A 15,523-nucleotide genomic window follows, 5' to 3' on the forward strand; every position below is an offset into this window, starting at 1 on the left:
AAAGAAACCTTTTTCAGGCCCTGAGCGTCCTGCTTGTCTTTGTTTCTATGTCAAGTGCCAAAGCACAGTGCCTTGTAGCCACAGATACTACTTACTAGGTATTTGTTCAAGTGAATTGGCCCTGCCACACCCTGTCAAGTGAAAAATACTCTGAAACTGTAAGTTTGAAGTTAGTTAAGTGTAAAATAAATTTAAAATGCAACCTCTGATGTGATAAAATTTCAGAAATCATTTCAATAAGTATTTTAGAAACTAGAAATCAAGTCATAAAATTGAAGATTTAGCATTGCATTAAGACAGCATCCTTTATAATCTGAATGAATTAGTAAAATAAATTTGAGAATATATATCATTAAACCAATCCATGAGTAATATTACATAAAATGTTCAATATAAATAAAACTTGAGTGGGACCAAAATAATTACTTCCAAATAAATTCAAGTCGGCAATTTACTGAGTGTCTACTATGTGCACTATTCTAGGATCTAATAAATAAGATACACAAATAGTACTCCCAGCGGAAATTAACTTAGAATTAACTAGAAAATAAACAATAAGCCTGCTACCTCCTAATTTATAACTGGTTGCTTAGGAAGATAACAGGACTTAGAGATGATCTAATATTACACAATGATCCAATCTAGCACATCTTACGTTAAATGGCTTTTGAAAATAACTTAATGTGAATTGGTTTGAAAAGGGTCTCTGATGGAGGAAATGGCTTTGATGGCTACTTAGATACCACAAAAGCACAGCATCAAGGCATTTCATCATTAGATCCAAATTAGCTGGATGACTCTGAAGGTTTCCTAGGTGCTTTACAGAAGTTGATCCTTAGAGACATGCTGATAGCTGTGACATTCTTCCTTTTTCAATCTTTGATTCCACAAAGTTGGCTGCTTTACAGAATGGCATTAAGTAAGAGGCTAAGGGGGTGAGAAACATCAAGCCTCCAGCTGATTGCTCATGGGACAAGTAACAGCTATAGCCATCAAGCAGTGACATAGTTAGAACAACATCCCAAGGAAAGGACTTGGACAAAGAGCTTTAGTCAATAACAGCAGAGAAATCAAGTCACATCCCTCCAGTATACAGCAGTGGCAAGTACCTTTCTGTACCTGTGTGCCCCATACTTGAGAACCAGTATTAGAACTCAGGTGCTGACACAAAGTGTATTCCTTGTGATAATAGTTCCTTCATATCGATAATGTTACAAAAACTGGAATTTGATATTTGAGGAATCCCATCCCATGTCAATTTTCAGGGCAGCAAAGTAGTAAGTGAAAACATTTAGAATTGTTGAGATACAATTCATCAGCTGTAAACATTATACACTGCATATATATATATATATATATATATATATATATATAAAGATTTATACCAAGCTAACAATACACAAATTTAGTAAAATCATATTTTTCCAGTAGTTAATAGGATGATCTAAAAAGAAGATAATTAAATTTAGTCTTCATTCCAACTAAATGTAAAATAAAAAAATAAAGGCAAAATACAATGCCAAACTAGAATTTTAACTTGTAAAATCATTTTAAACAATCTATTTTATGGCAAATAAAAGCAAGGATGTTGGAATAACTTTATGAAATTTTTTCAAAATCAAATGGGAATTTTCTCCTCTTTTTTTTCCTCCCTTTATAAGTCAAAAGAGAATCATAAATCCTATTCAATCTTGTTTTAGATGTAAAAAAATTACCCAGTTTTTTTCTTTTACTTCCAAGAGAATCTTATGTTCAATAAAGCCTAGATCAGTAAATAACATTTCCCGTGTGCATAAAAGATTGTCATTTGTATGAAAAATACCAATATTTCTTTTTAAATGATTATGAATATGAAGAATATGGTTTTTTAAAAAATAAAAATTAAAAGTTAGGATATAATAGGCATTACTTGATCATCATTAGTCTTAGACATACAGTAAAAGATAATCCACAAAACCAAACTAAACTGCCACAGCTTAAATGGGCCCATCCCCATCAGGAACCACTGCTGTCACTGTCACAGTTTGAGGAAGATGTGAAGCAGATCCTTCAGTGCAGCTGCCAAACTTAAAACATACTCATTCTTACGATTCTCCTGTTTTTATGTATGAGTTTAAAAATGAATTTAATTTTAAAAGATAGATTTTTAAATTCTTGGTATTGCCAGGTATCTTAATTTTTTCCAAGTTAGTGAATGAGATACATTATCTCACTATAGTCTTACTTCCTTGATTATAGCTCTTCATAGGGATATCAGTCATACCGCATTCTTCATTAAAAGAATTATTCAGGAAAAACATTCCAATCCCATCCTCATGTTGCTCAACTCTAAAGTTTCTATAATATGTATAAAGAAAGCACAAATAAGGGCCAGGGATTTAGCTCAGCGGTTCTGCCACCTGCCTTGCAAGCACAAGGACCCGAGTTCAATCCCTGGTACCAAAAAAAAAAAAAAAAAGAAAGCACAAATCCTTTGCTGTGTTCCAAGTTATCTTCTGCCAGAATGAATCCTTCAGACCACTGCTACAAGTGCCTTCACAAAAGGGTGCTGAAATTTAAAAATGGTGAGTACAAATTAAATTTCCCACAATGCTTTTCATGTGCCCCATAGGTGACAGTACCTCTGTTTTTAATGATAGTCCACTGTTAAAAAATATTGTCGCAACAGCAATGTAGGATACAGTTATTTCTGGCTTCAGTGGCCCTAAAAAGAGAGAAATGAATGACTATTAGAAAAGAATATTCATTATGAAAGAAGAATCTATTAGAGGAGTGAATGGTACTTTAACTAGTCTTGCCCCTAGGGTCCTACAGTCCTGAGACAGTTAAGGATTTGTTGTGCTGCAGCCTGGTTCCAGGGAGGATTTTCCAGAAAGGGTATGGCTAAGAATGTGTGGTTCAGCACATTATCCTCAGACCAGAAGAACAGGTAAGCAACAGCCTTCACCATAGGTCCTAATTACACCTACCATGGTATCACTACTGATCACAAAATACCCTCAAATTCAAATAAAAGAATCAATGGAAGAAGTCCCTTTCTCTAATTTAGCAAATATCATTTTATTTCTTCTAGGATAACAGAAATAAAATAGTCATGCCCACATTCAGTTCTGCTCAAGAGTATTGATTATGAACTGAGCACCTTGTATGTGAATGAATACTGCCTACAGAATACTGTACTTAGTAATAATTTGCTATGATTTCAAAGATTCAGTTATGCTAGGTCCTGGGGACTCTGTGCTGAACCAGATAGGCCTGGTCCTTTCCCTCCAGAAAATCTTCTATAGAGTTGGGCAGGTATCACTGCACATGTATTAATGCTGTAAGAATAGGGGTCACCCTGATATTTAAAGTATCATTTGTGGCTCGTACATAATCAGCTGGAAGACATAACATACTAACCCAAGAACAAGAGTCTTTTAAAGGATGCAATTCTGAGAAAATGCCATTTTATACCTATGAATATTAGCTCTCTAGCAATGGAAATTGTGCCACCTAATGATATCTGGCAATATTTGGAAACTTTTTGTTTAACCTAACTCTGGGTGTAGGGTATGCTACTAGCATCTAGTGGGCAAAGACCAGGAATTCTCCTAAAATCCTTGGAGATACAGAACAGTCCTCCAAAAACAAATTATCATGTCCAAAATGTCAACAGCACCCAAGCTGAGGAAACTTTCTGTTACTCAACATTTAAACATCTGAGATCATCTCATATTTGATATTCTATTCATCCTTTTTGCACAGAACTGAGTAGTATCTCCTAAAAATTCACGTCTATCCAGGAATCCAGAACCTATGAAAGTGAACTTATTTGGAAACAGGATCTTTGCAGACATAACCAACTTAAGATGAGATTTAGGTGGTTATTAATCCGATGACTTATGTTTTTACACGAGGGAAATTTGGACACAGATACACATACAAGGAAGATGGCCTTGTGAACACACAAGCAGAGACCAGGATTATAACGCCACAAGCCAAGGAATGCCAAGAATAGCTGCAAACCAGTCGCGCGCGCGCGCGCGCGTGTGTGTGTGTGTGTGTGTGTGTGTGTGTGTATTGCTGGGGAATCAACCCAGGGCCTTCTCACTGCACTACATCCTTAGACCTTTTTATTTTGAGACAGGACCTCACTAAGTTGCTAAGTTTCCTAGGCTAAGCTCGAACTTGTGATCCTCCTGACTTAAGCTCCCAGAACACTGGGACTACAGGTATGTACCAACATGGCCAGGTTGGAGAACATCTTGACTTTGGATTTCTGGCCTCCAGAACTGTGAAAGAATAAATCTCTGTTGTTCTTTTTTTTTTCCCCAATTAAGTTTATTGGTACATTTTAGGTATAAAATACATTCATCATTGGGATCTTGTACCATTACATGATGTATCTTGGTTCTTATTTTTTCCCCATTCCCCTGCCCTCCCTTCACCCTCTCAACCCTTGCCTATTTGCAAAGACCTTGTTTCTATTTTTTTCCTTTTCTCATATTTTTTCTTTTCCCTTTTTTCCTTTCCCCTACCCCTCCCACTTCCCCTGCTCCTTTAGATCTTTTCTTCCTATTACACAATATCAACTATACACTTTTTAAATTACAATATCAGTATCTAGGAGACAATACCACAGATTTTACAGAATTTAAAAGGATATAGAATGCATATTACAAAAATCTTTTTTGTAAATTTGACAACTTCTAAGAAGTACTTTGGAAGACAAATTAACGAAACTAACTCTGGAGGAAATATAAAATTTGAATAGCACCTATTAAAGAAAGTATATTCCTAGCTTGAATACCTACCTATATGACAACAGCAGGCTCATAAACATTTTAACTGATAAATTATATCAAACAATTAAAGCAGAAAAAAGAAGGAACACTTCTCCCCTCATTTTAGGAAATCAACATTGTGCTAATCCTAAAACAGGATAAAGATAATAGAAGAAAAAAGTATGAACATAGATAGAAATTTGTTTAACAAAACAAACTATTAGAAGTCAGATCTGGCAGTATGTAGAAAGTGGTTTTATTAGAGGGATGGCAGTGTTGGTTCAGCATTGGAAGATCCACCCCCAAAAGGCATCATTTTAACAGAGGAAAGGAAAAAGCCATATGATCTGGTCATTAGTTGGAGAAAAAGTATTGGACTAAATTCCACAGCTGTTCATGGTAAAAGCTATCAGGAGACCAGAAGTAGAACAGAAGCTTCTCAACAGATTAAAGACATGAGCTCCATATTTCCAGTGAAAATGCCTTATATGAATGGAGAAGATACAACGGGGAACAAGGGCAGGTATGCTTACTCTTTATCTGTCCATTAAACTTTGAAACCTAGGCCCCACCAAAATAGTCTGGCAATAAAATGACACAATTAGGATAGGATTGGCAAGGTAGAAGCAAAATCTTTATATGTAGATGAAATGATCATCTACAGAGAAAATACTAAGAAATCTCTAGGAGCCCCTAGAACTTGTATTTGAATTTAGCAGGATTAGAAAATACAAGGTATATATAAAAATTCAGGTCTGTGTACACTTGTTATAAATGAAGAACTGGATATTAAAATTTAAAAGTTATGTAGGAGTACAAAGGACCTAGAAAAGTTAAAAAAAAAAGTGTTGGAAGACATTTAGTAGCTAATTTTAAGACTTCTTCTAAAGCTACAGTAATCAAGGCAGTGTTGGTGTAAGGAAAGACATATAGGTCATTTGAATAAAACAGAGAATCTAGAAATAGAACCACACATATATGGTCCACTGAGTTTTGAAAGATTATTTAACATTAGCATTTTATAGAATATAAACTCAATTCAAGGGCCGAGGAAGAGATAGTGTTTGCAGCAAACGGCACTAGAACACCTGGTATCCACATATAAAAAATTAACCTCAACCCTTTATTTCCATACATGAAAATAAGTTGAAGGGATCTATGAACCTAAATATGAAAGACTAAAAACCACAAAACGTTAAGAAGAAATTATAAGGGAAAATGTTTATGAATTTAGGATAGGCAAGAACTTCCAAGGATACAAAAAGCATGACGTATAAAAGGAAAAAACTGATAAATGAGATTCCATCAAAATTTAGAACTTTAAATGACATCATTAAAATGAAAAGTAGTCCTTAAACAGACCATATTTACAATGCATATAACCTATGACCAGAATATATAAAGAACTGTTACAGCTCATAAATAGACAACCCAATTTAAAAGTAGACACAAGAAGATGATAAATAGCCAGTACAGCACAAGGAAAGGTGTGCAACACTAGAATCAGAAAAATACTAATCAGTACAATAACAAGATTGAATTATACACTCATTAGGGAGATGAAGTTAAAAGTTTTACAAGCCTAATCATGACTTTTTCTTTTTGTTGGATTCTCCCACTTTGCCTTTAATTTGTCACACCCAGGATTCATTCTGCTGGGTTTCCTGGGGTTGTGATCCTCATTGTCTTTTCCTAGGTTATTGTCTAAAATTTTTTGGAGTGCTGGTTTGGTATTCATGAAGTTCCTAAGGTGCTCTTTATCATGAAAGTATCTTATTTCTCCATCCATTTTGAAAGATAGTTTTGCAGGGTATATCAATCTGGGTTGGAGGCTGTTTTCTTTTCAGGCTTGGAATATGTCACTCCAAGCTCTTCTTGCCTTGAGGGTTTGCATTGAGAAGTCTGCTGTAATTCTGATGGGCTTTCCTTTGTATGTGATTTGTTTCTTTTCTCTCACTGCTTGTAGAATTTTGTTCTTCTGTTGGATTTCTGGAATCCTAACTATTATATGCCTATGTGTAGATTTTTTTTTGATCAAGGCTAGCTAGAGTCCTATATGCCTCACTTATCTGTATGTCAAGTTCTTTTCCCCTCCTTGGGAAGTTTTTTGCTATCACTTCTGTGAACAGTTTTTTCTTTATGTCATCTGCACTCTCTCCTGTTTCTTCATTGACTCCAATCAGTCTTATGTTATTCTTCTTTGCATCGTCTAGAAGCTGCTGGATTGATTTCTCGTGTTCCCTCACAATTTTGAAGCAATTTTTCTTTTCCTGGTCACTAATTGCAATCTTATCTTCTCTATCTGAAATTCTATTCTCCCATTTGTTCATTCTGCTACACAGACTTTCGATGGAATTTTTAATCTCTTGGAAATCTGTTTGCATCTGTTTTATGGATTCCATTTGTTTCCTATGTTGGGATTCCATCATGTTCCTCAGCTCCTCTATTTTTTTATCTGTGTCCTCTCTAGATTTATTAATCATGTCTTGCACTATGAGCACAATCTTTGCTGTTATCTGAGTAATTATTTCTGATTTCATTTTTCCCAGATCCTCTTTTGTTGCCAGTTCAGAGAGTCCAGGTGGTTGAGTATCAGGTTGTTCCATCTCATTTCCCTTTGGGGTTGCTGTAGGTGATCCAGAAGTCTGTTTTTGAGGCTTGTTTATGTGTCTTCTCATTTCCATGGGGGGGCGGGTGCTTCTGGCACCTGCCTGGCTCACCTTGTCTGCCCTAGGAGCATGAGATGGCGGTGGGGGAGCTTCCTTCCGGGTGCTGGGACTGGCTCACCTTCTCTGCCCCAGGGGCATGGGATGGCGGCCATCTCTGTTGTTTTAAGCCACATGGTTTGCAGTAATTTGTTACTTAGATCCTTTGTTGTTTAACTTGTTACTTTATAGCAAAACAAGAAAAGACAAACATGGCTTCTCCAAAAACCTCCACCAAACCTACAGATACTGTTCAGTAAATGAGTGTAAGACCAACAAATATTTATTGAGCATCTACTATATCTTTGGCATTTGTAGCAGTTTATGATAAAAGAATGATCTCAAACACTGCAATAAATTATTTTATATACTTGGAATTAACACAAATCATTTTGCTAAGACCTGAGAAAAGGCATTACATTTCAGAGCACTAAAAAAGTTCATAAACTTTTAAGAAGAGGTACAGTACATTATTTTTATAACTTTAAGTAAATCTGTTCAGTTCACATTTAGATGTAATATTTCTTCAACAGCTGAGAAGGTGAAGGTGATTCAGGAACAGATTTTAAAGTCAAGGAGCCTGGCTTGTTGTAGAATTACTGTAGATGGTTTGGAGGAATTTTAAATACCTTGTTTTTTGAAACTTATGTTATTTTTATTTTCCTCCAAATCCCTGCTTTTTATGAGACATTCTTGCTGATTATGGATCTGTTCACAGTGGTGCCTCCAGAACTTCTACACAGGAGGTGTCAGAGTTAGCAACATGTTTACACAGGAGAGCCAGGGGACATGTCTAAAAAGGCATCTACATAGACAGCATGTGGCATTTACTTGCATTGCATGTCTCTGCAGCGGGTAGAAAACATCTACCTTGGTTGACCAATAACTACTTGTTGTTACTGTTGTCTTGACAGTGATCAGGATCGAACCCAGGGACTCACACATGCTAGAAAACTAGTCTACCACTGAAGCACACCCCTCAATCCCATGTGCATTTAAATTGCCTGGCTGATCTTAAACTTGCCATTCTCCTGCTGAGGCCTCCTAAGTAACTGATTACAGGCATACACCACCAGTGACATAGCTTAACTTTATTATTTTTTTAGCATACAATGTAAGTTTTATTATAAAATTTTGTAGTTAGTTATAGCCATTATTAAAAGTTCCAACCTGAAATATTTGTTCCTTTCAAATGGAATCCTCAAAATCATTTTTACAATTATGGACACTACTAATAGCCTATAAAACCCACATGGTTCTTTTATTTTAGCAACAGTGTCTCTAGTAATCACAAGCCAATTACCTGTATTTGATTTGTCTAATATCTAAATCAACAAATCTTTCCTGTTTAGGAATCTTAATAAGCAGCATGAAATATTTTATAAACTTTGATTTTTAAGAAGCTAATTCTTCCTACAATCCATACACACAAATATGAACACACAAAACTGTTAACTAACTAGCATAATTTGATGGGATAATCCCAGACTTTTAATGTCTTAAATCCTAGAGGCAAGGTATACTACCATTTGTAATGGATGTACATTTAAATAACTGTAATCTGTGAAAGGATTTGGTGAGGATATTCTGGGGCTACTCAGAACATGGCTATCTGGGGGAGAGAGGAATTAATTTTTATTTGGATAAACTCAAGGCCCCTCTGAAACATACTCACCTGAGAGGCAAAAAGAAAGCCCAATTTTGGAATGCAGAAGAAGTCATTCACAGCCAAAAGAAAAACTTGGCAAATATTTACACAGAGAGGTCAATTGAAACTATAATATAAAAAGGATATTTGGTCCTTCTTCAAACTAATAATTATATCCTACAAGTTACTGAAATATCTAGGTTAAGATCTTAACATAGTTGCAAAGCTCAAACAGGTATGTTTTTACTTTTTCTTTAGGCAAAACTCAAAAAAATGTTTATCAAAAAAATGGAATTGGGGTAGCACAATCAAAAGAAAAATTGGCCATTAAAAACTGAAGCCAAGTGGAATGGTAGTGCAGAGCAGGAGAATCGCCACAAGTCCAAGTCCAGCTTGGGCTACAAAGTGAGTTCAAGACCAGCCTAAACTACACACCAAAAACCCTGCATCCAAACAAAAACAAAGGGCCAGGGATTTAGCTCAGTGGTTCTGGCGCCTGCCCTGCAAGTGCAAGGACCCGAGTTCAATCCCTGGTACCAAAAAAAAAAAAACACACACACACAAAAAAACCAATTTAGAGGCTCAAAAACCCATGCTTTTTAATGGGAAGAAAAAAGGAGAATGTTTTGGAATACTTAAGAATGCAAGAATTCCCATTAGACAAAAGCCACTCATCAACAAAGTAATTTTACTTGCAAACATCCACAATATTGTAAGATAGTCACAGCAATATACTTAAGCTTATAGAATGTTTCTTGTTTTTTGATGGAAAAAACAAACCAGTTTCCTTTTTCAGGATTAATGTCCTATTAATAAAAGTTTAAAATGCAGGTGGAAATAACAAACTTTTATGAATCCAAAGAAGTAAACCTTTCTCCTCCAAAAATATGAATAGCACAGTATTGAACTCTCATAAACGCGTAAGAGGCACAGTAATAGCTCAGGGCTTCCTGAGGTTACAGTACACGAGATTACCAACCCCTGAGAATCTAAATACTTACATCCATTATTTTCAACCTTCTATGTATTTAAAAAATGAAATGTAACTGAGTAAAAAGAACACTGAACTCAGAATTCAGTTAGCTGAGTTTAGTCTCTCTTATAATTCTTCCTAAGAAAGTCTTTCAACTTCTCTAATCTTAGCACTCCTATATCAATAAATTTTGTGTTATACTAAACAATTAACTATAAATATATATGTATTATTTTATTATTTATATTTTATTAGTACATGTTTGTGGTAAATAATAATCACATTCCTCATAGGGAGTTTACATATACATAACACGTCTTAACTTTTTTCTTTATTACCTTTTCTCTCCCTCCCTTCTCCCTCTATCTCTTGATCTCACTCCCATATACAAAAGATCTCACTATTTCCTATTTTCTATCTTTTATTTTAAACTTTATTGACATGTTGAGTTTCTCATATAAGAACCATGCTATATTTAAACTTGTGTGTCTGATTTATTCCACTTAACATGATTGTTTCAAGGTGTGTCCATTTCCCTACAAATGACTCAAGTTTATCCTTTATGGTCCGGTAGTACTCCATAGTATATAAATACCACATTTTCTTTATCAACTCATCTGTTGATAGACATATAGGCCACTTCCAAGATTTAGCTATTGTAAATTGTGCTGCTATAAACATGGGTATTCATGTAGCACTGTATTATGAGGTCTTTACCTCTTTGGGGAAGATACCTAAAGGGAAATACAGTAGCTGGGTCAAATGTAATTTCTTGTTTGAGTTTTTTTTGAGGAATCTCCACACTGATTTCCACAACTGTTATACTAGTTCATATTCCCAACAACAGTGCAGAATGGTCCCCCAGCCAGCCTCTCCAGCGTTTGTTGTTATCTGATTTCTTCATGACAGGCATTCTTTCTGGAGAAATATGGAATCTTGCTATTGCTGTAATTTGCATTTTCTCTAATGGCCAGAAATGTTGAACATTTTTTCGTGTATTTATTGGCTATTTGCATTTCTTCTTCTGTTCATTTCAGAAGTATCTCTTCATTTCAGTTGCCCATTTCTTGATTGAGTTTTTTTTTTTTGGTACTGGGGATCGAACTCAGGTCCTTGTGCTTGTGCAGCAGGCACTGAAACCACTGAGCTAAATCCCCAGCCCTTGACTGAGTCTTTTACTTTAGGGAGTCTAATTATTTTAAGTTCTTTATATATACTAAATATTAATTCTCTGTCCTCAGAATAGCTGGCAAAAACTTTTCCCCATTCTGTAGATGGTTTTTTCACTCTGTTGGTTGACTCCTTCGCTTTTCTGAAGCTTTTTAATGTGACATGATCCCATTTGTTGGTACTTGGTACTACTTCCTATGCATTGAGTATTCTGTTCAGAAAGTCCTTGCCTATGCCTATGTATAAATATGTATTTTGGGGCTGGGGATTTAGCTCAGTGGTTCCACTGCCTGCCTCGCAAGCACAAAGTCCCAAGTTCAATCCCTATACCAAAATAAATAAATAAACATGCATTTTTTATTGGTAGTTTAGAATTTCTTTATAAATTTTATTTTATTTTACCCCATTCCCCCTCAAGCCCCCTCTCCTCCCTATGTGCAGAAGCTTTGTTTCCATTTTTCCCTTCTATTTTCACTTTTTTTCTTGTCGCTTCCTTCCTTTCTCCCTCCCTCCTCCCTTGTTCCCCTTCTCATTTGAACACTTTCAGTATGTATTTTTTAAGAAAGGTCCGACCATACACATGTGTGATACTTTAAGCATATAAGTCTTCTACTTTAAAAAGGGTGTAGTGACTGGGGATGCTTCACACGTACAAAGCCCTGGGTTTGATCCTCAGTACCAAAACAACTATAAATTAAAAAATAAAAATTGAACATAGTCATTAAAGTATTAACCAAGATAAAAGTGAACGAGCATCTTAAAAACAAATTGAGAACTACCAACATTTTTCTTACCTTTTAAAAGAAATGTCTAAGAAAGTATACAACTGAAAATTGTCCAATGTAAATGCATTAAAAGTCATCTTCCCAGGGTACAGAGCCCCATAAATGTACCCTAGTAACTAAAAGCACAAAACAAAAGACATGCTTTGAACCATTCTAAACAGCAGGATATAACCGAAATGTTTTCAGCAACCATTTCTCTCTTTTTTCCTTTTACCTAACTAGTGGAATGGAAATGTTATTGGGTACTATTTTGAGGTTTGTTTTTATTTTAAGAGGATTTTGTGGTGGTGGGTAATCAAAAGCTCCATGGAAGAACTTTTCTTTCTAGGAAAAAACTTACATAAGGACAGTTATGGAGGAAACCACATGAATCCACTGTTGTCTAATATTAGTTGATTCTGCCCTGTTCCTTTGTGCTAAAAATCAGAGCATGGAAAATGTCTTTATTCCACAGGGTCCTTTCTGTATAATGGTTATTTATTTTTAATGATTTTTGCCAGAACAATTTTTATGGATTTTGCCGCCAGTATAAAAAGAGGGGAACCCTAGTCTCCAGTCATTCCTTTTCCCTAAGCTACCTGATTTAGCTTCTGATAATTCACCTGGTCTAGGCCTCAGTAATTCCAACTATAACAAACAGAAGCATAGGGAGTGGGAAAGTGACTTCAGAGGTACAGTGGATGCTTTGCATGTGAGCAGTCCTGGTTTCAATCTCCAGCATCTCAACAACAACAAGAATAAATAAAGTAGCATGCTGGCTTAAAAGGTTCCTTCCAGCTCTTAACATCTTCCTTCTACTCTTTTATAATTAAGCAAAGAAATGAATTATCCTATTTTAATACCCTAAGGACTAGAGAAAATGGGAAACAATATTGCTAAGATACACCAACGTACTCAAACTTCAATAAGCAGAGTCCAAGAGAACAAACAAGGTTACAGAATCTATCTCCTATCTGACACCACTGGGAAGCCCTAAAGAAGTGATCACCATTCAGCAAACTTCCTGCCCACACAACATTAAGGGAACTAAGGCAAAGGATGTTTTGCCAAACCTAGTCTCTGCAGATTTAAACATAAAGTCATGATCATACACCTGTAATTGCATCTCAAGACTGGGCAAATTAGAGCTCTAACAGCAGAAGTTCTAACTCGTGAAAAGTGCCTTGCAGATCACCATAAAGACTTTTTAATTTTGGGCAGGGGGTGGGGTTTCTACATTTGACATACTCTGAAATACCACCCTTTACAAAATTTCCCCAAAACTCACAGAAAGGCTGTGTCAGAGACAAAACTAATATCTTCAGAAGGAGAAACCACAGGAATAATAGATTTATTCTCACAGGTACAAAGTCTACACATTTTGCACTAAATTAAATATAGAAGAAAAAAGAGATTTTCAAAAAGCTTTCATTTCTACTATCTTTACTTAAAATGATTCCAGAAACTATTCTAAATGGAAGAATTGAAGGTTAAGGGAAGAAAAGAATAACTATTCTCGGGAGAGATCATTCACTTCCATCATGTTTTAACAAAAAGGTATTTCAAATATGCTTCAAATACTTCAAAAAATAACTTCAAATATGCTCATGAGTGCTTCCTACTATAAAAAGATTGTGTGTATTCTTTTCTTTGTTTGCTGCCATTATATGATTTATGTATTAAATCTGTCAATAAGCTTGGAAACTGACAAAGTCAAAAGACGAATACATTGAAGAGATTAAATTAACGCTTATAAGTAGGGAAAGGCTGTCTAAAGGTGGGAGAGGGAGGTTATAAAGGGCTCATGACATGTCCAGTGTTCCCAGCAGTGTCCACGGGCCACATTACAAAGCTCTCCTATTCAGAGATTAAAGGAGGTTTTTAGCGCATCTATGTCTCCTTGCCAAAACACACACCACACGTAGTCTAACGCAGTCTGCATCTGTTAGACTGCTGGCTAGGGCAGCAACTGAATCCCGGCAGCACACGGAAGTAGAGTCCAGTACTGAAAGTGTGCGACGTGTCAGTCGGCCTGAGAGTTTGAGAGGTGCCAGCAACAGCACATCATCACTCTCACCGTGTAGGCCACAGAATCTGAGTTGGGGTGGGGTTATCTAGTCTTTTCTTGATTTTTTTCCCCCTTCCACCTTTTTCTTTAAACAAGGAGGAGTCGGAAATAAACTACAGAATAAGATCTACTTTCCAACACAGATAAGAAAGTGCTGGCAACCCAGAGTCCCTTGGGGTAGGATGCTACTAGGAAGCCAAGAGGACTAAGTTTCAGTCTCTGTAACTTCACTCCTCGATACTGAGGATAGGCATTGATTGTCCGCAGCAAAGGCAATCCGCGCTCAAATTCCTTCGCCTCATTCCTAATCCCAAGTGCTCTCTGGGGCTGGTAAATCAGACAATCAGCAAAGGGACACGCCAGGCTGGCCCGTGCCAGAGAGAGGAGCAGACACTTCCCAAGCAGGCGCACCTTTCTTCCCACTCACGAATTACTTCTCAGTGGGAACCGCGGCGCAGCCGGCAGAGGCGCGGCTCTTACCCCCGTGCACTCCCACGGACGGCTCCAACTTGGCTCCGGCGATGACCACCACGATTCCGATCATGAACCATTCTTTCCTCATTCTCTCCAGCAGCCTCATGTTTGCTAGGGTGGGTGGGTTTTGTTTATTTGTTTGGCTTTTTTCTTTGCAAACTGCGATGCCTTAATCCCCAGGGCGTCTCCACACTTTCCTCCGTGCCTCCAGACAGGCAGCAGAACAAGTCAAATTGCCACTTGTAAACTAACGAGCAGGGGGCTGCACCGGCGGCTCAGAGGAGGGCTGGGAGTAGTAGTATCCGGTGACAGGAGAGTCTCGCTGAGCGCCGCCATTACTACCACGCGCCGCCTAATAGGCGCGCACTTACACGCAGAGCTCTGCAGCGCTCAAGTACAGACGATCTGAAACGGAGACTCGGGCCACACTGGCCAGCGCAGACGACTGAGTAACAAAGGATGGCCACTCAGGAGGACTAACAGACCTCCTTCCGCCCTGACCTGCCACCGCTTCGAAATAAAGGGACGGGGAATGGTCGTGAGGAATCACAGCCACCCCGCCTCAGCAAATGTCTCTCTTACAGCAAACGTTCAGACACATCAGGCCGAGTCCCTAGAGCACACACGCACGTCATCCTCCCTTCTGCCTGACAGGAGCTCTCGGGAAGGGGTGGCACGCGGACGGGACCGGTATTTCTCCCTTGGAGGTGCAGCGGCGGGGCTGCCGCTGGAGGCGCTCTTCTTCGGGACATTACGGTGCCTCCCAGTCGCCGGCGTGACGCTGCGCGGGGCGGGAAGACCACTCGGCGTCTCCGGGTTCCCGGCGCCGGCGGGCGGGGCTGGACGCCTTCTGCGGTCGGCGCGGGAAAGGGGCGCCGGAGTGGACGCGCTCTGACCCCGGGCGTGGGTTGCAGGTTGTGCTCCCGGCCCACTCCCCAGCCTTGCAGCATCCGCT

The 15,523-nt window shown here is 37.8% G+C and overlaps 1 protein-coding gene across 4 annotated transcripts in view; it reads right to left on the bottom strand.

The window, feature by feature from the left end:
* Slc10a7 (solute carrier family 10 member 7) overlaps positions 1-14,908 on the bottom strand; it is a 245,218-nt gene extending 230,310 nt beyond the window's left edge. Inside the window, exons 1-2 of one of the 4 annotated variants that reach the window (XR_015443972.1) lie at positions 14,575-14,899; positions 2,622-2,704 (exon numbers count right to left, since the gene is read on the bottom strand). Coding sequence is in view for 3 of the 4 variants with exons in the window: in XM_004868926.3 (XP_004868983.1) it covers positions 2,622-2,704; positions 14,575-14,674 (183 nt within the window). In the remaining variant the exon portion in view is untranslated. Of the gene's footprint in view, positions 1-2,621; positions 2,705-14,574 lie in introns of all 4 variants that reach the window. The other 3 variants (XM_004868926.3, XM_087193354.1, XM_087193355.1) reach the window with 3 other exon arrangements.
* Positions 14,909-15,523: the final 615 nt, after the last annotated feature.

Source organism: Heterocephalus glaber, unplaced genomic scaffold (assembly GCF_053883595.1).
Source record: "Heterocephalus glaber isolate CG9 unplaced genomic scaffold, H.glaber_assembly_v1.0 deba00001587, whole genome shotgun sequence".
Classification (NCBI taxonomy): domain Eukaryota; kingdom Metazoa; phylum Chordata; class Mammalia; order Rodentia; family Bathyergidae; genus Heterocephalus; species Heterocephalus glaber.